The following is a 27,577-nucleotide window of genomic DNA, read 5'->3' as shown; positions in this document are numbered from 1 at the left end:
CTCAATGTTTGTTTTTAATTATGCACAAGGCTACACAAGGGCTATCTGTGCTCTGCCCACCACAGGTATCGAAACCCGGTTTCTAGCGTTCTAAGTCCGCAGACATACCGCTGTGCCACTGGGGGGCTTGGCTCAATGTAAAAACTACCATAATCTGTGACTGAGTGTAGGTAATTTCTACCCAGTGTTTATTATGGTTATCATCTTGGGTTGCAGGATAGTAGATGTAAGTTTCTTTCCACACATGTGGCTAAAAAGTACAGCCTCATCCATCTTGGCAATGTCAAAGTATTAATCACAAACTATACATCTGATAAATCATCCACAATTTAGTTTTGAACTATGGACTTACAAATCATTCCCAATAGAAATTACATTCATTTTGGTAACAACTTGCTGCAACGTTTTTTCACTTGAATGCACCCAAAAACATGCAACATTTCCCTTCCCATTACTACCATTGTTTATGCTCCCATGTCAACTTGTAATATTCTCACTACTACTGATTATGAATTGTAGGTAAAAAGTAAATTAAAAAACATTTAGTATCATAGCTTTGACTTTTATATAAAAAAACTGCTTAATTATGCCAATAATTAATAGTTTTAGTGTAGCTTGTATAAAATACCACAAACAGTTTTCCATATAAGAAATTAAAATTATTACATTCTAAACTACAGAAATTTGAATTTATGACTTAAAACTAGTGTTATTGTAAGATTTGCATCTTTACAATGTTAACTGTATGGTACACTTAAATTGAACATTAATGTGCATTTTACCTAATCTCTTTCATCTTTTAAATATAATTTTTATTGATATTTTAAAAGATGAATTTTCTGATAGCCAATATTACCAGTATCATCATATATTGGCTGGTAACAGATATATGGTATGAACAAGTCTTTAATTTTCAACTATAAAAAAATTTATTCATCTCTTAAAACACATTATCTATGTTTTACATTTTATATTTGCAACTTTCATTGGTGTAGAAAACATACAATTATTTAAAACGTATAATAAGAGAAAGTTATGTAAAACATTTTTTACTTTTCAAAAACTTTTATATGTGCATACAAATCTTATTAACAGGATATTTCAAACGTGTTTGAATGTAATACAAGAATTTCAGCAATGTGGATAAGCATAGACAATACCTAAATTTAATTGTTGTTAAATGTAAACACTGCTGTGATATATAAAATGGGTTTAGGTGTAGAAACTACCATGATATATGAGGTTTGGTTGAACATATAAACTGTCACCCATCTAAGCTGTGGTTGAATATAGGGACAATCATGATTTCTGAGCTGTGGTTGTGCGTAAAAGTAATCATGATATCTCAGCTTTCAATGAGTGTAGAAATTATTATGATATACGAGGTATGATTGAGTGCAAATACTAATATGGTATCTGATCTGTGGTTGGGAGTAAAAACTGTCAAAGTGGCTGAGATTATGTTGAGTATAGTAATTACAGTTTTATCTCAGCTTGGTGGAGTGTAGATACTACCATTATATCTAAGTTGTGGTTGAGTATGAAAATTACCAGAATATCTTAAGCAGGGCTTGAAAGTAGGAAGTATCATGATTTCACAGCTGTGAATATGTGTACAAGATGCTGTGCTATCTAAGATGAAGTTATACGTAGAAGCTACTTTGACATTTATGTTGTGGTTGAGTATAGATATTATGAATATATTAGATTACAAAAGCTACCATCATGTCTAAGCTGAAATTGAACATAGAAGCTACCATGATATTTAAGCTGTAGTTGAGTAAATTAACTAGCAAAACATTTGAAACATGGTTGAGTTTTGTATAATTACCAAGACTCCTGATATGGAGTTGGATGAAGAAAGTACTATCATATCTGGGCTGTGATTGAATAAAAAACTGCTCTGATTTATAAGTTATGGTCTAGAGTAGAAATTATGATTTATGAGTGTGATTACAGAAAAGTTGACAACTTAAGTCAACCAGAAAACATGAAAAGTCGAAGCAAACTTCCAGATTTATATTCATACTTTGAGTAACTGTTTTTATCACTTGCAGAAATAACCATAAAAACATCTGGAAAATGACAAAGGTAATCTTACCCACTACAATTCTTTCAAAAATAAGAACTGTAAAATATCTCAAACAGCCTGTAAGATCGAAGTAATGATCTGTTTGGGTTATAGATAGAGTACCATTAGTTTCTTGTAGCTCCTTTAAGGCTCACACAAGTAACATTACAAAATGTTACAAATTCCATCAAACAAGATTCATGCATGATAATGTAGTGTTGTCTAAATGTTAAACATGACATTATTAGATATCATGTTGGCCTTTTGTCAGCAAAAGTAAAAAATAATGTAGAAGGCACATGACCAAATGCATATCTATATTTGTCCATGGATAATACAACGTACAGCTGAAAAAATGTGCTTGCCTCTGATAAATGCTGGCCATTCTCTTTTTTGAAAATTTCAATAATTCATAAGACAAGAATATCAACATTAGTTTTGCATGCTGAACAAGTCTAGTGTCATTTGGGGTTGCACTGAATATAGCAAGTGTAGTGTACCTAAAATATCTTGCCTTATTGTACCTACCAAGATATCTGAAAATATTACAGCATCAAAAGTATTTGGAAATTTTTGAGTATAGTAACAATTGGTATCTCAAATATAGCTGAGAATAGCAAGTGTAAAGGTTAATGAGGATTTCTAGAACAACTACAACAATGCATATTGTTCTGTACAACATATAAATTGCAGTGATATCTAAAATTGTTTGATTAGAGCAGTCTTTAGGGTATGAGATTTTGTTAAATGAAATAAATACACTTAATTTTTAAGGTTTGGATGAATATAGAACCTATTAAAGATCTTAAGGGCAGTAAATATAATCTCTTTTGTACTTGTCACAAATTTTCTTATATATTTCTGCCTCCAGAAATATTCCACATTAACACATACACAACAGCAGAGTACCTGTCAAACCTGGTTAAGTGTGTCCAAATACATGTTTATACCTTATTGTTCTATCACACTTAACTTGCAACTAAGTCAAACAATAGTTTGTTTTAAAATATAGTATTACTTCTAGAACAAAAATTAAATGAATTTTGAGTGTATATAAAATACTCTTGATTATTGTGAATACAGATCTATTGTAATAGTCTAAAATGAACACACCGCTACAATTAGGGTTCAACAAGAGAATCACAATTTATTCACAATAACAACACTTAGAAATAAATTCAAAATAATTCAAATTCACAGTTAACAAATAAGTGCCTGGCCAGGACTTCACACCAATATTAATAAACAGTTCATCATAAATATTAATAAGTCAATAATAGTGGAATCAGGAACAAAAAAAAAAAAGCCAGAAAGAAAAAAACCTAATTCCAAAAACAAAATACAATATTTAAACAATACCTTTCAATATCAATACTGAGTGATAAACAGCAGTAATTATATCCTCAATAACTATCTCGCGACTCTCTTGCTCTCTTTTAGTGAAGCTTCTGGCAGGGTATTTATTCATATAAATTTACATACTCTTCTGCTACATTAATAGTATCTGTACGTCACTGCTAGGGAAACTGTTGTCAGTTTCATCATACACACATATATATTTACTCAAAATGTAAATGATGATGTAGAAGGTGAGGTAGCATTTTGATGCAACTCAAAATTCATAGATAAACTAAATAATAGAAGGAAAAAATAAACGAATGATAAACACAACCATAAAAAAAATAGAATTTGCTATTTCACACTTCTTCCCCCTTTGAAAAAAAAATGAAGTGATGACATTAATCACTTCATACAAAATATTCCAATTTTCATATCCTTACTTTCAACTCTCTCTTTATAATGACATCATGAATCCTTTACAGTTTAAGTACAGATACCTTACAAGAAAAATACAATTCATGTTTTTGAATCTTCAGCTAGATCTTCTATAGCTTCTGGCTCTGGTTTAATGAAAGTTTAACAGTTTGAAGACCAGCTAACTACAATAATTAATTCTGTGATGTCCTTTGGGGAGGAGACAGAGGTATGCCATCAGCAGGATCTGTTGAAGGATGAGAAGTGGACACACCAGCAGACATTCTGTAGTAGACATTTTAATTTTGCTGCAACTGCCTTGGACGATTAGTATCTTCTTCACTCCTCAGAGAATCGTCATTAGGGAAAAAAAAAAATATATATATATATTTATATTAGAAATATGAAATTGTCCTATAACTGCACCTGATCTAGGATCTTTTAATTCATATACAAATGGAGTAACACACTTCATAATTTTGAAAGGTCCATTCCACCTTTGAGCAAATTTTTCAGTAAAATTATTTACTGCAGAAGATAAAGGATGTGTCCTTAATGATATTAATTAACCTACTTTAAATGTGTTTAGGAATCTCATGGTTAAAGGCTTGTCGCTGTCCGAGCCCTTTCAACGTTGGATCTTGCTTTCTGTATGACAACTTGTAATTCTGCTGTTTATTCATCAATGGGTTAAGGTGCTGTTTGGTATTTCATCAGTCAGTCCCAGAAAAAAATATCTCATATCCCAAATGAAGTTTGGCTGGTGTGTAACCTGTAGACTCATGGTGAGAGAAAATTCAGATAAATGATATCTCCAAGTTCAATGATTTTTTCAATATAAGCAGATATCATTCTACCAATATTCTTACTTACTCTTTCAGTGATGTTAGACTGAGGATGATATTGAGTTGTATAGATGTGTTTAATTCCCATAGCTTTACAAGTTTCATCTATCAAATGAGAGACAAATTGTGGACCATTATCAGATATAGGAGTCTTAGGAATACCTTACTTACACAAGTATACACTAATTAGTTTTTTGACAATCACCTTCACAGTTATTTGTTTGAGAGAATATAATTCAACCCATTTGCTGAATTAATCTGTCCCAACCAACAAATAACTATTTCCTGTCCTATACTTAGGATGTCTACTCCTATCATCTCACCAGGTTCCATTAGTTTAGAGATTTGCATAAATCCAGCTGGCCACTTCTGATCAAATTTAGTGATTTGATAAACATAAGATGACAACACAAAATATTTAATGTCCTTTCTAATACCAGGACAATAACCACGTCTGGATGCTTCACCTATTGTTTTTCGAGCACCTAGATGAATGATCATGCAATTTGATTAAAATTGCCAGTCTCAATGTTTTGGGAATAACTGGTCTGAATTCTTTATTGCCAGCAACCCTTTCTGAGCAATAAATAACATTATCATTCAAGACAGTGTTTGGATTTACTTAGTCTCTGCAATTATAGTAGAATCGTCTGGTAATAGCCCAGTTTTCAAATAAGAGTATATATATTTATATTCATCATCTTAACCTTACTCAGTAGCCAATTGTTCTCTAGCATTAACATTTACAATAAATAATGGCAAAAAGTTTAGGTAGTAGCTTAATGATGTCTAAATCTGGAGTTTCTTCAGGAGGGGGGGGGTCAATAGAATGTCTAGATAGGGCATCAGGGAACTAGTTCTCTTTTCCTTTTCTTTGCAGCATTTGAAATGTTAAGTCTTGTATTTTTGTTGACCAATGCATCAGTCTGCATGGAGCTGTCTGTAACCATTTCAAGGCAGCATGGTCAGTTATAATTGTAAATTCTTCTCCATCTAGGTATATCCTATATTTTTCCATAGCAAAGACTACAGCTAGACAGTCTAACTCTATAGTAATATAGTTTCTTTCTACAGAGTTCAGTATTCTGATACAGAATTGGTCCTAATCCAACATTTGAAGCATCAGTATGTAAAAAATAATGTTCACCTTTTATTGGAAGTTGCAAGACAGGGGATTCACGTAAAGCCTGTTTTAATCTTTGGATCCTCACAATGGGGTATCCATTTCCACCTGATATGCTTCCTTCATGACTGATATAACGATTCAGCAATTGTATCAAAATTTGGAATGAACTGATTGTACCAGGCACACATACCCAAAAGAGTGCTTAAGTTTTTGCAGTTACATGGAGTTGGGAAGTCTGTAACAGCTGTATGTAGCTTGTAGAAAACCAATTCAAGGTCTTTCAAATGTTGTTCAAATGTGGGTGAAAACACCATAATATCATAAATATAAGCCTTTTAACATTCAGTTACTCCTGTTAAAGCCTTATCTATAAGTCTTTGGAAGGCAGCAGGGGCATTTTTAAGACCAAAAGGCATCACTTTAAATTGATAAAGTCTGTTCTCCATTATGAAAGCAGTTTTATGTCGATCCTAAATTTTAATAGGTATTTTCCAATATACATTGGATAAGTCTAATGTACTGATACAGGTTGCCTCTGACAAAGCATTCACAATATCAATTATATGAGGGAATGAATAGCGGTCAAATTTTGAGGCATGATTTATCTTCCTACAATCATTAGTCTTCTTTTTGACAATAACTACTGAAGAAGCTCGAAAAGAAGAGTAGGGTTCATTTTACCAATCACAAAGAATTTCATCCACTCGAACATGTAGCACTTGTAATTTAGTGGGAGAATAACATTAAGGTTTACCAAACACTGGCTTTTCTGTCGTGGTTAAAATACTATTTTCAGACAAATATGTGAGGCCAGGTTTATGTTAAAAATATCAGCATATTTCAACACAATTTGTTTTAATCGTTCACAATCATTATTCTTTAAATGTGAACATTGTCCAGAGTCATGCTTAACAGATAGCATATTTAATTCAAGAACATTTGGGAAGAAGTTAAGGGTTTCTTCGTCTTGCTGAATGAAGTCTAATCCAATAAGAAAAGATACAACTAAACCTTTGACGACAACAAGACATTGCTTCAAAATATCCTAAAAATGGACATTTTGTCATTCCATCTGCAAAACACGTTACCCTTATTCCACGTTTTTAATTGAAGTATCACATCATTTCTCCTGTTTTGTTGCCATACATTTTAATTTAGTACTGAATAATCTGACCCAGTATCTATACGACCTTCTACTTTCACACCATTAATTTGTAGAGTTAGGTGTGGCAGAGCTGTTTTGTTAAGTAGTTGATGGAGGGTTTTGCTTTCACAAAACTCAAAATCTCCTTCTTTGATCTCTGCTCTTGTTTACCAACATCTGACCTTCATTTCTTTGTTCTCTATTTACATATTTTGTTTTTTGGGACAATGCATAGATAAGTGCTCGATTTGATTGCAAGTATAGCATTACAAAGATCTATAACTGTGCTCAGTTTTAATCACTTCATTATTAAAAGTTTATTATTCCAGTGACATTCATATTCTGTAGTAAATTTAAGCACATCAGCAATAGATATAACAAAGTAACATTCCCCAAATTCACATAAAAAAAAACCTCCAATTGTGATATTATACACATAAATATTTCTCCTTCTGAAACTTCAGGGTTCCATAATTTATAAATTTTTACAGTTTTTGATATAAATGCCTCAGCTGACTCCCCTGCAGTAACATGGTACTTCATTCTAAAGAGTTCCTTAGCCAAGCTGATATTATCTGACACCGCTGGGTACAAACTAATCAATGTTTCTTCCACTCAAACAAGAAGCTGCAGTTTTCACCCATTTATTCTCAGGTACTTGATATACATAAAATGCCCTTTAAACTTTTAAAAAACTCCAAGACATTAAAATCAATTTGCTGTCCAACTTCTCAACAAGGGAGGGGTGGTGGGTTGATTGTGGTAATGTAAATCAATGAATTTTCCACAGGTTTGTGGGTAGAATGGACTCTCAATGTTTGAGGTTGAGGGGAGGGAGACTTACGTTCTCTCATTAGTATATCAGTCACCATGCTTGTTAGCATTTCCACCTCTTCTGTCAATACTGACACAAACTGCTTTAAGCTTGCCACATCAGACTCACTAACCTTCACAGCAACAAAGTTATTTTCAAACACTAGCTAACTTATATTTGAGTGTACTTAAATTATTTCTGAATTAATTACTCTATATCAAATTGAGAAACAAAAAAGATCCAAAGTCACAATTCGACCATTATGGGGAGGCACCAATGTAATGGTCTAAAATGAATATGCTGCCACTATCAGGGTTCAACAACAAAAACACAATTTATTCTCAATAACAACACTTAGAAATAAATTCAACACAGTTAATAAACAAATACCTGGCCAGGACTTCACACCAATATTAATAAATAATTTATCATAAATATTAATAAATCAATAACAACGGAATCAGGAAAAAGAATCAGAAAGAAAAAACTAATTCCAAAAAAATATAGCAATTACAATATTCAAATAATACTGTTACGTCTCCGTTTGTTAACTAATTTTCCGTAAATTCCTTCCGACGAAACTTTAGCGACACAAGTCCTTTCTTAAATATAACTGGTTTATTCTTTCTGAATATAACTTTGCGATACACTTAATTTCAACAGTTGCGCTATAACAAACGCTATAATTCTCAACGTACGTCTCACATGCTTGACTCCAACAATACTTAGTTCAATTACTCATTCACTCTCCCCGTCCTGTTGTGACCATCTTATATATACAAGACTAACACATATGTAGTAAACGCTAGGGCATTCATGAAGAAACAGGATATTTCTAGAAAGACGTAGCGGGACACTAGTCACGTGACCTCGCTGACGCAACAATACCTTTCAATATCAATAACAATATAAAATGACAAAAACAATAACTATACTTTACAATAACTATCTCAGGACTCTCTCTTTCTTAGTGAAGCTTCTGACTGGGTATTTATTCACAAAGTAGGTCATGAGAGTACAACTTCATGTGATCATAAATTTACATACTCTTCACGACATTAATGGTATCTGCACGTCACCGCATATATATTTACTCAAAATACAAATGATTATGTAGAAGGTGAGTTAGTGTTTTAAGGCAACTAAAAATTCATAAATAAACTAAATGATTCAAGGAAATAATAAATGAACAAAACACAATGATAATTATCATTAAAAAATAGAATTTGTTATCTCATGCTATTCACGGTTAAAAATAAGTTTTAGTTACTATGTTAAATTTAAAATTTTATAGGAAATTTCAAGGAAAACATTTTTAATTCTTACCACTTCATATTTACGTTAATATACTTTTGTATTTACTACAAAATATTTTAATAGTTTTATTCAATGTTTTTATTAAATCCATTAAGTTTTGTAACTTATTACAAATTTTACAGAATCTGAGCAATAGTGAAGTTATAATACTTATAACAGAAGAATATAGCATGTTACTTATTAGGAGAAGATAGGCTGTACACTGGAAAATAATTTGTATTTTATTTTATCAACAGCATTTAAGTTAAATAATGTGCCTCTATCTCAGAAATACAAGTGTTTTCAATTTCTAATTCTATTGGATAAATTGTGTTAACTCAGTTATGTATCTCAGGACTATTTATACCAATTAAACCACATATACAAGTTAAAGCAAAGATTTCCAGATTTATGACATTTCCAATTAACCTATTTTCATAAAAACAAAACTATAAATTAGCCATACAAATATAATACTTAGCTCCCATTAGAACTCTTATTACTTGTTTAAATACCTGATTATTGAAAAAAAAAGAGATATAAATACAGAAACTTAACACATCTTTTATATTTTTGAAGGTAAGATTTCTTTCTTCAAGTACTACAGAAGGATTACATTATTGTTTTATGAATTCATTCACATAGTTGACAAGGATTGCCATCAGCAATAATGACATACCTGACAAAGAGGGAGAAACAAAGGTAACAAAGATGAGAGAGAAACAAAACTGACAGGTATTGTTATCAGTTACAATATAATTATAAATCTGACAAAGACTGAGAAATAAAGGTAATAAAGTGAAATGTCTAGTGACAAACAAAGCTTACAGGTATTGTTATCAGTGATAAAATAACATTTATAAAACTGACAAAGAATGAGAAATAAAGGTAATAAAGATTCTTATCAGTGATGACACAACACTGATACATCTAGTGACAAACACAGCTGACAGGTATTGTTATCAGCAATAAAATAACATCTACAAACCTGATCAAAAGTGAGAAAGAAAGTTGACAAGTATTCTTACCAGTGATAACATAACATCAATACACCCAGTCAAAAGTGAGAAACAAAGCCAAGAAGTATTCTTACCAGTGACAACATAATATCAATACACCCAGTCAAAAGTGAGAAACAAAGCTGACAAGTATTCTTACCAGTGATAACATAATATCAATACACCCAGTCAAAAGTGAGAAACAAAGCTGACAAGTATTCTTACCAGTGATAACATAGTATCAATACATCCAGTCAAAAGTGAGAAAGAAAGCTGACAAGTATTCTTACCATTGATAACATAATATCAATACACCCAGTCAAAAGTGAGAAAGAAAGCTGACAAGTATTCTTACCAGTGATAACATAATATCAATACACCCAGTCAAAAGTGAGAAAGAAAGCTGACAAGTATTCTTACCAGTGATAACACAACATCAATACACCCAGTCAAAAGTGAGAAACAAAGCTGACCAGTATTCTTACCAGTGATAACATAATATCAATATACACCCAGTCAAAAGTGAGAAACAAAGGTGACCAGTATCCTTACCAGTCAAAAGTGAGAAAATAAGCTGACAAGGATTCTTATAATTGATAATATAGCATTGATAAACCTGATTGTAAATGAGAAAAAAATTCCTATAATTGATAACATAATATCAATACATCTGATCAAGTGCAATACAAAGCTGAAAAGGATTCTTATCAGTGATAACATAATAAGAATACATTGAATCAGGAGTTACAATCAAAGCTAACAAAGATTCTTATTAGTGATAAAATAACATTGATACATCCACTGAAGATAAAGAAACAAAGCTAATAAGGATTCTTATAAGGGATAACATAATACTGATACACACAATCAAGATAAAGAAACAAAGCTAATAAGGATTCTTATAAGGGATAACATAATACTGATACACACAATCAAGAGTGAGAAACAAGGATGACAAGGAAATTCTTATCAGTGATAAAATAACATTGATACACCCAATTAAGAGTGAAATATAAAACTGACAAGAATTCTTATTAATGATAAGATAAAATTGATCCACGCAGTCAAGAGTGACCCATAAAGTTCACATGGATTCTTAACAGTGATAACAATGAAGAATGAGAAACAGAGCTGACAAAGATTCTTTCAGCAATAATATAACAGCAACGTATATCATAAAGATACTTCATGTTTACAAATTAATGAGCTTTAATGTTGTATAGTCATTTCCCAATTATGACAGTTATAATGAAAAAGTTTGGTTTGAAATTAAGATGCTGTATCAAATTACTCTTGAGAAAATTTGATAAAATGCTTTGCCGTGTTTTCTAAAATTTTTAAGTTCTTCCTTCCTTTCTCATTGTGAATAAAAGTACAACCATGACATCTATTCATAGTTAGACAATTTTGATCAATCACCAACATTGTAGTTTAAGTGTTTCTAAACTTTAACCAAAGTTAAATAAAGAAAAATTTTAAAAACACTGAATTCTTCTAAATGTTTTATAATAGCCAGACTAGTGTGAAATGTCCATAATCTTCCAAGCCACCCCCTACCCATTCTGTTAATTCATATGTTTATGATAAGTTAATATAAAGCACTCTCACATCAGACAAGTGAGACCTCATACTGTTATCAGTGAAGCCAATAACAAGTGCAAAGCAGGAGCATTACTTTCCATTCAATCACCACTGTATATCATTGTAGCAAAATTATTTGTGGTTGGTATGTGGGGAAGTTCATAAATTATATTTATATAAAAGACTTGATTAATTTTTCACTGCCATGGGCACATATTTGTTTTCCTATAAAGCACTGATGGGAGTTTGAAATTTTGTACCACGTTGAAGAGCAAAGAGTAATCTTTTTTAAAATTCCCACAGTTTACCACTTTCAGGTTTCAGGGAAGTAATGAAATATTAAATTGTCTTTTTTTGTTTTTTTTTAATGTAAACCACAAATTATACCTGGCATTAGTAAAGTTATTTATCTTTAAGCATGGCAATGAAAGACTTCAGCCAGGCCTTGACAAAAATCTGAGATCTAGGATCCCGCCCAAAAACTTAAAAGCTAGGTCCAATATAAAAAAGTTATAGAATATATTTTGAGTCGGGTGTGTGGTTATGGTATGAGATATACAGTTTTACACTAAAAAACAAAGGGTTCATTATTAAACTTTATTATACAACTTATATTAAACTTCAAAATGTGTAATTATTAAACTCGTACATTAAATAATTGTAAATTAGGTGGATTCTTGCAATGAATAAAAGTAAAATAAAAATAATCACTGTGATATCAATAAGCAGGTTATTTTAGAATAAGTCTAATTTACTCAGCATGACAACACTATACAATGATAAGCAAAGGCCTTTTGGTATGCCTAACCCAACTTCACTACTGTTTGTACCAGGAAATGGGGTTATATTTATTTACTTTCACAACAATGAGTGCATGCTAATGATCACATGATATCAACAACCACTTGATAGCATTGCCTGAACTAACTGCCTTTGGTCCCATCTGAGTATAAAAATGTGTACTGATTGGTTGAATTGAGAGAAAGACGAAACAAAAAATTGCAAGAAATTAGTAACATGCTGTGCAACCACATCACTTCATTCCTGAAAAAACATAAATAAGTGCTGAATCCACCATTAAAATCCTAAAAACAAAGTTCAATTTCGGATTCAAAGAATGTGAAAATAGTTCCAGACTTCCAAGAGTCCAAAACTATTCTAGATTTGATTTCTATTTAGCACATCCATTACACATGAATAAAATACTAGGCACCACGATGAAATTTTAGTCACCATGGCAATCTGGATTTGCTGAGATCTGACTTAAGCATAGAAACTATAGTGGTATCTGAGGTTTAAGCATGTATAAATGCATCAATATTCAAAGCTTATTTATGTATCCAGTTTCAGTACATTACAATAAGATGATTTTGGAGCTTCATCATGCGATTACAATTTATGTAATCACATCCAATCATGCTCTATTTGACAACTGTGCATACTGATAATAGCCCTGCAGCATAATTACAACTGCAAAAGGCTCCCCAGTACAGTTGTCATGTTGTCCATAATACACCTAGTGTATAAAAAGAAAAAAAAAAGTTTCCCACAGCTCATTACAACAGTCTAATCACACAGAAATACACAAACTGTTATGCCTTCATACAGAATAGCATGGATACCCATTTCATTCTCCAGCTACTTGAGGAATCCAATGGTTGAATGAATATACATGAAAAAAACCTGTATGCATGTGAATTCTGTCACTTTTACATGGTCATTTGGATGATTCATGCCACTGACCTTTATGTTTATGGATGTTCACATGTAACAAGATGCCATACTTTGCTAAATATATCTGGTATATAACTTGTTGCAGGTCTTTTTTCTGGAAAACCCTTGCTCCAAAGTTGATCCATATTCCTTTGATTTCCAATGCCATTAAGTTCAAGGGATACCCAAATCTAGGAATTCTAAAGCTGAACACATATTTATGTTCTGAGAATAAGAATATTTTGCATAGAAAGAGCTGTTACATATACTTTCCAAAAGTCATCAAATATTCAGTGGCATCACACTTCCTACAAAACACTAAGATATGTCTAAATGTAGTTCTGATACATGTCATTACACTACAACTTTACATTAGTTGTGGTTGTCACACATCTTGTTTACTTGCATGTTCAAAATCATTTTCAGATAATGTACTCAACCCTGTAACAACTATTCCTAACTATCAGATGTCTATTTTAAGTGTAACAACCTTGTTGGTATTCAGAAGTTGAAGGAAAGCATTTTTAGCATCTTTAACAATATTTTAAAAGACAGTGATGTTTTGCAAGTATAATTGTATCTTAGGTTTAATTACATACAGGAATAGCTTACCTAGCATCTAACCACAAAAATAAAGAGCTGTCAGCTTCTATACCATAAATCTCATGAAGGGAGTAACATACACATTTTATGAAAACTTTCACCAGATCAGGTCCATGCTTAGTTGGGTTGAACTTTTTTTCAAATTCTAAGTCGAAGTATATTTTGCTTGGAGTTCCTAAAAAATATAGAAAGTGAATAAAAAAAAACTGTCTATATTTCCTATACTATTTTGTTAAAAAAAAAAAATCTTGCATCTTTTTGTACTCATGACACTCCAAAACAAAACAATTTTAATACCCTTTTTTTGTTATTTGTCAGAAATGTTAATCTTTTCAAAAATATGCAAAATCATTACTTATACATGTAGAAGTCAAAATTATGCAAGTTTTCTCAGAGAAATAATGGATTGTTTAAATAGTAGGTCACTCACCTACTCTGATGTGAGACAGGTCACAAGTATTTTTAATATTTACAAATAGGTAAGCTTTTCAACCATAGTAACAAGAGATTCAAATAAATCTATTATGCAGAATTGTATTATAAGTTACTAAACTGAAAAATAAGGATACTACATGTTTCCTCATGTAAAAAAAAAGTATTATTCACAAATTAAACAGCACATGATCTCAACATACAAAAGATGTTGTGTAATAGGAATTTTTCTTTCACTCTTGTCAGGGATGGTGGTTTGTTGTTTCTACACAACTGAAGTTTATGGAAGCTATCATTTTCCTATACTGAAAATAGATTTCCAATAGGTACTTAACTCCTCTTACATATATTAGATGTTCCCCTTCAGTGCTGCCCTCTATATGTAAACATTTTTTGCATGCCATTAGTCTTCAGCTCCCGCATACCCCACGATTAACATGGTTCACATCATGCAACAACCCTTCACCAATAATAGTATGACACACCCTCCTGACGAATGTGACTCCCTCTATCTATTTTTACAAAACTATCACTTTGAGACGAAGCAGAGAGAAGGGTGGGAAGTTTGAGAGGAGGTAAGTTCCTATCAGAAATCTATTTTCAGTACATAAAAATAATAACTTCCAATCCGGTACGTTACCTCCGTTCACCTGTAGAGCTTGAATCCCACCTTGAATAGGTGGTGGGACTGGTGCAAAGGAAAGAAATAAGTATCCTTCAAAAGAGTCTGAAGAACACCCATGAAGTGTTATCCCTGTTGGGAGAAGAATCCAAGTGGGAGACCACACCACTTCTGTACCAGGTATGCCCTTCACCCAATGTGGAAATAGGTGTCACATACATGGGTGGAAAGTGGGAGGATCACAACCAAAAAGGGGTAGAAAACCAATTCGGTTGGAATCTGCACCACAATATATCAGAAGCTCAATCCCATAGAAGACTGAAGAACTATCTACAGACAGGAATATGCTAAAATGGATGTGCCCCAAGATGTAAAGTGGCTAGGGCATAATAGACATACAAGGCTGGTCAACTCCAGTCCATAACCAAGCAGCATCAGGAACAGAATCAAACAGAGGGAGTCACATGCATCAGGAAGGTATTGCTGGAAGGTTGACGATTTACATGTGAGACACAGTTGAACAATGTTGATTATGGGGTACATGGGAGTTCAAGACTTGTGATATGCAATTTTTTTGCATATAGAGGGCAGCACTGAATGAAAACAGCTATACATGTGAGAGGAGGTAATTTACCATATTGGAAAGTGAGCTTCACAAGACAGTAGTTGAATCTTAGTTATGGGTTTCCTTAATGTAAAATTAGAATTTCTTAATGAAAACAGCTAGGAAAAACCCTCAAACCCAGGTCTTAATGACATTCCTGTATTGTTTAAAGAGTGTACTAGTATGGACTAAAACAGATAAATGATCTGGTTCATTTGTTGTTTAGCAAAAAGCTACACAATAAGTTACACTATGCTCACCTTACCACAGGTATCAAAACCTAATTCTTAGCCTTATGAGTCAGTGACTGCTGAGCCACTGAGGGGCATAAATGATCTTATCTGATTTTGCATCATGCTTTTAATATTCTGTAATAATTTGTAATTTTATATTTCTTCTTTTTCTTACTGCTACATTAACTCTATCACACCCAAATATGAGCATTCTTCCTCAAGGGATAAAGACGTAGATGTTATCACAAACATTAAAAGAAACAAAATACTTCAAAGTTTAAATTTACTCAATAAATTTTATCTAATTTCTTACATAAAAATAAAATACCAAAAACCACCAGTTTAAGTGGAGGTAATGTACTGTATCAGAAGTTATAATTTTTCTAAACTGAAAATGTATTTCCATTAGGTACTTACCTCCACTCACATAAATAGCGATTCTCGTTTAGTGCTGCCCTCTATATGCAAAATTTTTTTGCATGCCACAAGGCTCGAGCTCCTATGTAGTTTACAATCAAATAGTTCAACTGCATCTTGTATGTAAATCATCATGTGACAACCCTCTACCAATAGGAGTGCGACACTCTCTCCTAATGCATGCAACTCCCTCTATTCCATTTTACCAAACTATCACTTCGAGTTTTGGCAGAAAATGGAAGCACCAGTTTTCAGTGGGGAGGAAGGGTGAGAAGTATGAGAGTAAGTAAGTACCTATCTGAAATATATTTTCAGTATAGGAAAATTATAACTTCCAATACAGTACATTACCTCCTCTCACATGAATACCTAGAATCCCATATTGAATAGGTGGAAGAACTGGTGTGAGGGAAAAACAAAGAATCATTTCTCAAAAGCATCCATAGAACATTCTAAAAGAGTAAATCCTTCCATTAGAGGATCATATGTGAGACCTTATCACTTTTGTACCAGCCATACTCTTTGCCCAGTATGGAAAGAGGTGATGCAGACATGGGCAGAAAATTGGAGGAGCACACCCAAATGTGAGAGAAGAATGGTCAATTAGGGATCTCAACCACAATATATCGGAATCTCAATCTCAAAGAGTACATTAATGTGGGTGAGAGTAAAAGGATGTGCCCCTAGGTGTAGAGTGGCTATGGTGCAACGGACCATACACAGCAAGTCACTAGCAGAATATGGGGGGAGGGGTAATACACATTGGGAGCTCTGAAGAACAATGCACAATGAAGAGATGGGAATAAAACTGAGGAAGAACTGGAACAACTTGCTCCACTGCACCTTTGATCAACAAATCTCTAAGAGCCGTGGCACAATGTTCTGAAATGCGAGGATCTGCAGGAGGCAGAAACACTACAGGGTGGGGTGGGGGGGGGGGTAGTAATGGTGGTGGAGTTGTGAACTGAATGACTAATCCTGACACAAGGACCTGTGGTACTCATGAATTCATGGTAAAGGTTTTCCACATGTCCAAAAATTCTTGGAGCCAAGCCTCCACAGACCCTAAAGGCATTCCAACTAAGCAGAGGAATCTTGTGGATATGAGCAAAATCTATTCTGGGTACCAATGGACAGAGAGGCTGAAGTTTGTGGTCAGAATACACGATTAAGAGCAGAACTATGACTCCCTGTAGGAGCCAAAGAAAATCGAGAAGCCAACGACGACAAGGATGAATGCAGATGGGCAACATCAATCTTTGAATCCAAAGACTCTGGAACGGCTGCAAAAATCAGGGTCTCACAGACAAATGCCCTCTAACAACTCTTTTACATATAACAAATCCTAACAACATATCAGTCAAAAGACTATAGACAGTACTGAAGCTGACAATCAAACCAAGGTGGATGCTAACAATGGTCCTAACTTGTCATCAAGTTTATGTGGTGATTACTAAGAGGCTTCCAAAAAAGGTAAAAGGATGATAAATATCTCAGCACCATAGTTCGAGTCAGACAAATCTTAGAAAATTGTGATCTGATTAGATCGACTATTCTTCGAGTCTAAATATGCTTCTACATGGCTGAGGTAGGTTAAAGCATGTTATACTGACAAATGTGGTAGACAAGGCATAGTTGTCCCTTCACATAATGGAGCAATAAACCTCCCTGCATGAACTACAACGTCCATGGTTGAAGGAGAACTAAGTATTTGCCCTCAGACCTTTCCACCATCATAGAAGGCGCTGACTCAAAAGCAACCGGGGAAAGACCCAAAACATCACACACGATGTACCAAAGGAAGAAAACGAACCGAAGGGTGCTGATCAAAATTTGCCTCATGAGAAGCTGATAGAATAATGGATGTCCAGAATCATCCGCAATTGCAGCCTCAGAGCCCCCGAAGAAACACCATCGGACCAAACATATGTTTCATGATTCATGAGCAATGCTAGATAATAAGAGGTGGGATAGGAGACTTGATTTGTTTCCATGCTATATACATTGATTCAGGAATTCATGCCTTATATCAGCTTGACAAACAATTTTTTTTTTTAAATCAAACAGATAACACGAACAACACTCAGAGTACCTCCAATAGCTGTACTACAGAGAAACCTGTTAGTGAGTGCTTTGTCAAAAAGAAGTGACATCATTATCTGATGGAGGTGCTTATGTAGAACCAAGACAAAGGGCACACTGACACAGATGGAGAGTGTAACAAGACAGATATTGCCAAGGGCATTTTAAGTGGGGAATAAATGAATGAAGCAAGTGAGAAAAAATCAGACCAAAGCTTAGATAGGCAAAGGTAAAGAAACCCTAGCAGTCGAGTAATAGGTGTAGTGTGAGGAGAGGTAAGTATATTTTGTATGTCAAATGTTACATTGCTTAGTACAACTGAATACTTAGCTGAGTATGCTAATCCACTGGTAAGACATGCCTCATGGTGATATAGTGGCTGCACTGACTAATTTAATGACATTTTGGAATAGTATTTTAGTCTGAACAGTATGACTTTTTCAGCTAAAGACTAAAAAAAAAAAAGATTATATTAGAGTAACTGAACTAAACACTTTCCAATATATATTAAATTACTACCTTCCAAACTGATAGGAAAACATTATTTTAAGAGCTACTGCCATGTTAGTTATTTCTGTCATTAGCAAGTGGTAAATCAACAACTATCAGGTTATATAAAAACTGAGCTATATAGCAAAAAAGTTCAATGATTATGATAGCACATGCATATTTTACAGATCCACTACAAACTACAACGTAATATACAATGGTCCAGCTTTAACAAATAAATCACAATGTAAAGAGAGAATGTAAAAATAAAAAACATACTAATTCCCTTTATCACACAAAGCTAAAAGAACTCTTCATTGTAAAAAAAAAGAAAAATTAGAAATCACAACATTTGGCTAATATTCAGTATTCCACTGGTAATAACTCTGGAATTATTACTCATGCATATTATTGTTCAATCATCAGATCACCGAATCACTGCTATTATTGAGAAAAGGTCTGACTTTAAGCTGTTTTACTGTTTCTTTTAGGAAGTTGGGAAGAGTAATCCTTTCAAAAATGCTTTTTTTTGTTTCATTACATACACTTTCTCAGCTATTGCATCTCTTATAATTGTTTTCTTCATCTCATTATTTTTATTTCTTACCATTTCCAGTATGATCTGAAAAACAAACAAAATACTTGATTAATGCTTTCTAATTAAATTGCTTGTTTAAGCTTTGCAATGGATTCTTTGAACACTTTTAAGGCTTCTTGTTGTTCTTTTTCATTATTAGCTTCTTTTCTTCAAACTTACTTTTTTTTCAAGGGGGGAAAGATAATCTTGTCAAAGTAGCAATCTATGGACACTGGCTTTTTGTTTTTCTGTTCTTCTCTTTCTACCTCCAGGTGCTGCACATTATGATGGTCCTATCACAATTGAGTATGATAGCCAATTATTTCCTTGTCTTGTTATTTCACTCATTTAAGTGTGTATGGGCTGGAAAATGGCTATACAGTCCTATTTTTGCTTGGAACTTTCTTACACACAATGTAAGTCAACAGAAGATTGATATCTGTGATTGTAGTTTCCTCATGGCTCTTTTTCTTTAGCCTTTTGAATTCTCCTTGATTCAAATGCAAGAGCAGATATATAAAAGTTAATAACCACTATTATGCACTGTCCAGTAACATTTGTTTCCAACCTGAAACAGATATGCCACATTTCTAAATATCGGTTTTAAGACTGTCTTTATAGCACTTACTTGTTTATGCTTTTCTTTGGTTAATTCAGAGTAAAACATTTTTTTGGCCATCTGATATCATGCATTCATATAACATGACCAGCCCATCTCAGCTGTGCCTTCATGACCACTGTTTCAATGCCTGGGAGTTTAACTCTTGACAGTACTTCTATATCAAGTATCTTATCTGCCAGTATATTTTTATAATCTTCTTAAGAAAACTTAGGTGAAAGTAATTAAATGTTTTAGCATGATGGGCATAAATCTTCCAGGTTTCACAAGCATAGAATAAAGATGTTAAAACTGCAGCAACATATACTATCAGTTTTGTCACAAGACCAATTATTTCTCATATCCCAGACTTTTGGGTACAGGTTCCTGAAAACAGCACTAACCTTACCTATCCTGAGGTTCATCTCCTCATCTGCTAGGGAAACTCAGAATAAAGTGCTACCTAAGTAGGTGAATTTGTCCACTACTGTCAAACACACGGCTATTCATTTTAATGACTGAAGTAGTATAATGCTTGCTAGAAGCTGAGTGATACATGATTTAAGTTTTTTTCAGGTTGATTGTTAGGCATAACTGCTTAAAGGAGATGAAGGAAAAATCAGTTATAATCTGTAGATCTCCCTGTATGTGGGTTGCCAGAATATAATCATCAGTAAACAGTTCTACATAGATTTTAGACTTAGGTTGGAGCTGTCACAGGTTGAAAAGTTTACTATCAGTTTAAAATTCTATAAGTATGTACACCAAAGACCAGGGCTTTGAAAGCATATGGCAGCATGGCAGTAAACAAGGTGCTAAATAGGGTGCATGCTAGCACACAGCCTGCTCATAAACCATTTGTCATCTGAAAAGGCCTAGATTTTCAATTACTCTTGCTGTCATAACATCATAAAATTAGCATACCATCTGGATGAATTTTCCAAGACATCCAACTTCACCAAGAAGTTTCCTTAGATCCACAAATATGAAGTAAAGGTCTATGTGTTGTTTTGTGCCCTCTAAATTTTGGCAGATATCATATTAATGGTGCCTCTGCCAGTATGAAATTTGTTCAAGTGTAAATGTAGACTAACACTATGGCACCCAGCACCATTTTTAAATTCCTTTCTGTGTATCATACTGCATTACATTCAAAATTTAATTAAACCACTTTACTATCAATATATGTCAATAAAATCAACATTATAATGTATGTTAAAATTTGAATTTTTATGTTATCAAAGGAAACATAAAAAAAAACTGCAGTTTTTGTGTCACATGAGCACTATAGAAAATCTCAACTATAGCAGCAGCTCACTCTTAGCCACATAAGCTGGCAATGTACATGAGTATGTAGATACTAATGTATGTGTGTTTGGCTTATTGACACATGAGATACAAAGTCTGCAGCTGCATTTTCTGGGATACATATATAAATTTTCCTCCAACTCTTGAGGGTTGCCACACCAACTTTCTATATTTTGCCTTGAGATCTACAAAGTATATGTAGTTAGTTGAAAAAGTTGATAATTGTTAAAAAGAGCATAGTTTACACTATATTCCACCACTGATTAATTTGAAGTTGGCATGCAGTTTTCCTCATGATGTACTTGTACTGCTGTTAGTATTGTTGTCTGCTTAATTGACTATAGCATTTACTGTATTTTCTTACCTAATTATGCTATAGTTAAAGAGACAGTTAAATTGTATTTAAGTCTTACATTTATATTTTAGTTAATTATGTATTATGTTTGTTTTAAAAAATCATATTTGAACAGTTTAACTTGCCACATGGATTGTGAAAGGTAAGTAATAAACAAGATGGTTTCTATAAGTGCCATCTTGTTTAGACTGCCAAAATAACTTCATAACGGCCTATGGGCATCAGTTGATGTATTGGCATAAATGATAAAAGACAAAGAGTTTGAAATAAAAATAAACTATAAGTGTAAAGATAAAGATATGAAAGATATAAGAAAAATAAAATTCTAGTGGATTTCTATGAAGAGCTGAAAGGTATTTACACATTTCCATTTGTTAATTTTAAACATTTAATTGTACTGTATGTTGACAATAACAGATAGTTAGCGATATGGTAGAGAATATGGAAAATAAAATATAAACCTTAATCAGAAAACTTCTGATATTCATTTATGAGGTTCTAGAGATTATGCAAATGAAATGTGAAAACTGTAAGATTAAAAATAGTATTTTTATACTTCATATAAAAATCACCTTGCAGGTGAACTATTCAGAGTCTGAGTGCAAATAACTAAATGAAATAATGAATGTTTATTAGAAATAGTAAAAAAGGAAAAATTTAATATTTTATTGTTCTAAAACTACATACTTTTAGGAATGTTTTTTTTCTTCTAATTTCAACCCATTTCACCCACTAGTTTTATTTCTGTAACGAAATGTAACAAGAGCAATGTTACCTTCTCTCTGATAGTGAATCCGGGCACCATAGGGTTAAGGACTTGTAGAACAATTCTTTAACACCACCTTAGTTGAAACAGGTAGGTCAGTGTTTCAGCCAGATGTTGCCTCATGTACTTGTAGTTCTTAGCTGGGATCTCATCAGAACCTGGTGCTTTCCCATCTGAGAGACGTTTAGTAGAAATTGTGTTCTCGGAATTTATTATAAAAGAAATGTTCTTATCAAGATCAGCTACTGTGGATTTGCAGAAGTCTTGTGTGAGATTCATAAGTGCAACTGAGGTGGAATGGAGGATTTTCTTTCATTGTAAACAAAATAGTTTGTCATTGACCCCTATGGTAATTGGTGGATTCAGATTAAGTGATTTAAGTATAGTTTGACACTGTAAGTGCTGTTCTAAAACATCAGTATGGTTAATATATCTCAGTCTCTTTTCGTTCAGTTTTCTAAGTCGTTTGAAAGTTTTGGTATGGTTGAGATTAGAATATGATTGGGAAGTTGTAATGGAGAGAAGGTTTAGTTTGAGGAGGGTGGGAGATTTTTCTATTGGACATCAAGGTTCAGACTCATCAGGTTTGGAACTTAGTGGAGGATTGCTAGGAATATAGAGGATACCTGAAGGAAGGTTGTTTTCAAGGTGTGCAAAAGAAGAATAGTCAACTATTAGAAAGAGCTCGAGTTTTGGGTCTTATTTTAAGTCTATTACACTTTATATGTGATCCTTTGTGCTAACTCTTTTATCAAATTGAGAAAAGTTTAAATGTCTTGACAATATCAGGTAGTGTAGGTTCTTCTTCAAGGTTCTCTTTCAGGGGCAGTTACAAAAGACTGTATACAGCCTTATTGATAATGTTCGATTTACTATTTCGCAAGTTGCTCAAGTAGTGACCTGCTTAACTGTTTAGTACTTGTAATTTAACAATTATAAATGTATTGCCACCTACACTATAAACAAATGCTGAGCTGTTTAAATATGGACCATAAACTGTTCATATGACACTAAAGAAACTTTTCAAATCCATTTTGTTATCACAGTCTTGAATCTCATCTGTCTTACTGTTCCACCATTTACCAGATATTTCTGAATTTAGTTTGTACTACATTGCATATAGTATACAGCTTTATTAGAAGCATATGATGAATTTTTTCTTCAGGCTGGAAGTAATTTTATCAAAAATTTCTCTAAGTGCAAAGTGATTTTCTAGCTAAGATCAAAAATACTTTTCTTCATCTGGAAATTGTCAAATTTCATTTACATTATCTCTAAAAACCTGCTAAATAGATTTCAAACATTTTTTCAGTAAAACTATATTTTATCTGTTACTTGCTCTACCATAACTCTATACAGTCATTCAATTTGAATGATCTCGTAACCACCATAAAAATTATGAAATAAATCTAAATCACCTTTTTTTTTTTTTCTTTTCTAGAAAAATAACAAATTGTAACAGGAAACTACGGTTGTTTATCCTAAATAGCATAAACTCATAACAGTATACATCTGTTTCTACTTAAATTTAATTTAATAGTGTTATTACTCTTTGAGCTGCATTTAACTAATAATCCTGCCACACAAGTTGTAAATCACTTGGCAAACATGCTGCTCACATTACCCCACTGAATTAGGTAACACATGGGCTACTAGCAAATATCTCATTAAGAACTTTTATTTTTATCTTAACTAATCTAACCTAATAAGTTTCTAGTTTTTTACATTTTAGTTACTTTCATAATAATAAATAAAGAATACACAGGAAAAAGAAAAAATATAGTACTCACTTGGGTCTTCCTTTTTTCTGCTGTTGACTGTCGATGAAACTTAACCTTACCTTTTTATACTTGGTACTACTATACTAAATTTTTGATTTAGTTAAATAATGCATTGAAGAACATATAAATAAAACATACAAAAAGCAGACAATGCCCTATAACTAACACAACTTTTCTGGCTTTCTAAGTATAACAGTCTTCAAAAATTCAATTACACTCATCACAAGTTTCCTGTGGGAATAAAGTCTGAAATGGAAATAAAATAAATAATTCTATGTACAAAAAATAATGTAATATAACATGTCATTTGACAGATTAAAACTTTGGCTTTATTTTATTTAAAAATAATATACTATTAAACACCAAATAAAACTATTGGCAATTTGTGAAAAAGAGGATGTGATGGAAGGCATGGCAAGTGGGTCTGAGTTTTTAGTTTATGGCTCCGTAAACAAACAAGATTAAAAGCTATAAGAATTATGCTTTGCTTGAGTAATATTTATATTATAGTGAGTAACATATATAAAATTTCATACTTTTCAGAGGGGTGGTAAATAAATTAGAGAACAGGGAAGACCTATAAAGCAAATGACACAATTATAATACCAGGGGAGGATATTTTAAATGTATCCTTAAGAAATTACAAACTTAAAATATATAATATCAAAATTTGATTTATTAACATTTTGATACCAAGTTTATTCATATAGCATGATTTTTAGATATACACAACTGTTTCAATTTAGTATAATATGAATGTTAAATTTAGTTCTTTTTAGAAGCGATAGTTTGTTGGATTGTTTACATAACTGTGCGAATCATACGATTTTGTAGTTCAATTGTCACACATTGGTGATTGTTGTATTATTGTGTCATGTTACTTGAACCTTCTAGGTTTTTCTCAAGTATTATTGTATCAATCTATTGCAGTGTGTAGAAAGTTATATGCCTCAGTTGGGCTATTTGTAAATACACATCCAAAATGTACTTCAAGTAAGACAAAGTTAGTGAGATATATATAGTATAACAGATCTAGACTGTGTGTTTGTAAGTTTAGCCATAAAAAGCATACAATGGAACTTTTTTTAAAGTGAAATTATCACTGATTGTATTGTAACAACAGAGCAGAGGAGAATAATTCATCTTGTCAATTGTGTTCTAAAGTAATTGAACCAGCCTGTGTGGCCAATTATTTAAAGCTGTGGATACAACTGTAGTGATTAATTGCATAACATATATTTGTATATATGATGGACTTGTTTTAATATATTATTTTGAAACAAATGAACTGTGTGCTATTTGTTTATTGTTGAAATTTATTACCAATAAGTCACAGACACCTACTGCACAGTTAACCATATATATATATATATATATATAACCCTAACAATGATAATATGGCAGTTTAATTAAATTTTGAATGTACCTGTCCAAAAAATCATGGCATGCACACTTTGACCTGCCTGTGATGAAAGGATTAAAAGCTGTGTGATTTCATTATCATGAAACCAGTACTGATGTTTCCTGGTCTTCCACTCAAGTCTTAAGAGCTGCAGTGTAAACAACAGCTTTAAAATTTTCCTAGCGAGACTCCATGTTTCTGTTTAATAAATTGGTGGCATAAAGGTAGTTATCAATATAACACACACACCAGCTGGTTAGCAATGATTAGTTCACTTATTCAAGTCTGCTCAGCAATACTAAGTGAAGACTGAGTTTTACTTGGAAAAGATGATGATCAGTCCAGCACTTGGCACCTCTCATAGCCCTGGTAATCCTCACATCATTGATATCTTTTTGATGAACAATGATAAAGTTAATTATATGCCAGCACTTAGAATGAGGGCAATTGGATAAATTTTGGGATGTTGGAAACGTGTGGGTCTTTGTGTTCTCTTACATCTTTTGTGACACATAATTTTACAATCATTAGTTAACAAGGAATGTTTTTTAGGAGTAACAGTCCTTTCATTAGTCAAAGCTAAACCCAACATTAGCATTCCCATGTACCATGACCAAAGCACCAGTGACTACATATTTTAGTTTCCCCATGCAGTGTTTCATGCTAAGCAGTTTAATCCGGTACAGGTCAACTATGTACATTACTTTTTTATCCTTATTGCAGCTCAATCCTTCAGGTATGCTCTCTAACTAGTAAAAGTTCCATTAGTCTACTACAATAGTAACATCAGTGTCAACATTTGTTTGAGGCAATGCAGTAGAAATGGGGGGTTAATGGCTTTCACCATGTTTTTATCCTTCTGAAAGTCTGGATGAAGACAACTGAAATGTTTCAGTATTTTATTCACAAGAAGAAACATATTCAGTAAGTAAGACACCACCTCTAAAAAGAAATGCCCTACATCATCATTATTATTAAGGTAGGTATTTTGATTTAAAACCAAGAGTGGTCAGAAATTTGGATTTCTCTTTGCCCGATTTTGGGCTTATTGATTTCCTGATTATATTTGGATTTACATGAAATTGTTTTAACAGATGTCTCAAAGTGAATAATAGCTTCAAGGCTTATTTTATTCAGGCTTTCCTTAATTCAGGTTTAAGACTTCAAATCACAGTTCTAATTGATATCCTAATTAGCATTTCATCATCACTAGGATGAATCTTGTTGTTTCCGACTTCCACTTCTCATACCATCTACTCAGTGTTCTAACCATGTCAGAAAGAAAGTTGTGAAGAATATATGCCAATTTGGCTTGAAAATTTTCCAGAAATTAGTCAAATAAAAGAAATGCTACTGGATGAGAATTATATTTACCTGATTCTCCTGAACCTTTCATGTTTTCAAAACTTCTTTTCTGTTCTAAGTACTTTTTCACTGCCTACTACTGTATAGATGGATGTAGGGTGGGCCATCTAACTTGGATATGTTTGACAAAAAAGTACTCCTCCAGCTGAAGTGTGTGTTGAATTTTTTGAATATCCTATCTTTTTTCTTCCTGTTGTATACTAGAACCAATATTACAAATCTATATGCACTTATCTCAATAATTATTTCATTGATAATCCTTTCAAATACAGTGCTGACATTGGGACTACCAGCACATAGACTAATGTTTACATGGGCATTCCCTTATAAAGTATCCTTGTTTGCTACATCATTGGCATCTGCATGTATGAACATTAGTGTTGTTAGAAAACTCAATTTAACTTCCTTTATCACACTTGACCAATGTCAAATAAGAATATCCATTTGCTTCTTTCCCTGTGCCTTGGTGGTTTTACTGCATAGAATGGTATATGCATTTTGTGAAGTAATAACATCTTTAATCTTTCAGCACAGTCTCAATCGCTGAAATCGACCTTGTAACCATTTTGTGCTTGTTATAGTTTTCATGATATAACTTTT

At 32.8% G+C, this 27,577-nt stretch overlaps 1 protein-coding gene across 1 annotated transcript in view; it reads right to left on the bottom strand.

Annotated features, from left to right (window-relative positions):
- LOC106463952 (DNA-directed primase/polymerase protein-like) overlaps window positions 1-27,577 on the bottom strand; it is a 68,736-nt gene that overhangs the window by 35,762 nt on the left and 5,397 nt on the right. The window contains exons 2-3 of the mRNA XM_022391585.1: window positions 26,987-27,177; window positions 13,956-14,121 (exon numbers count right to left, since the gene is read on the bottom strand). Coding sequence (XP_022247293.1) covers window positions 13,956-14,121; window positions 26,987-27,008 — 188 coding nt within the window. The 5' untranslated portion in view covers window positions 27,009-27,177. The remainder of the gene's footprint in view (window positions 1-13,955; window positions 14,122-26,986; window positions 27,178-27,577) is intronic.

This window comes from Limulus polyphemus, unplaced genomic scaffold (genome assembly GCF_000517525.1).
Source record: "Limulus polyphemus unplaced genomic scaffold, Limulus_polyphemus-2.1.2 Scaffold1528, whole genome shotgun sequence".
In the NCBI taxonomy this organism is placed as follows: Eukaryota; Metazoa; Arthropoda; class Merostomata; order Xiphosura; family Limulidae; genus Limulus; species Limulus polyphemus.
The sequence above is the reverse complement of the archived record's forward strand: the minus strand, read 5'-3'. Positions and strand labels throughout refer to the sequence as shown.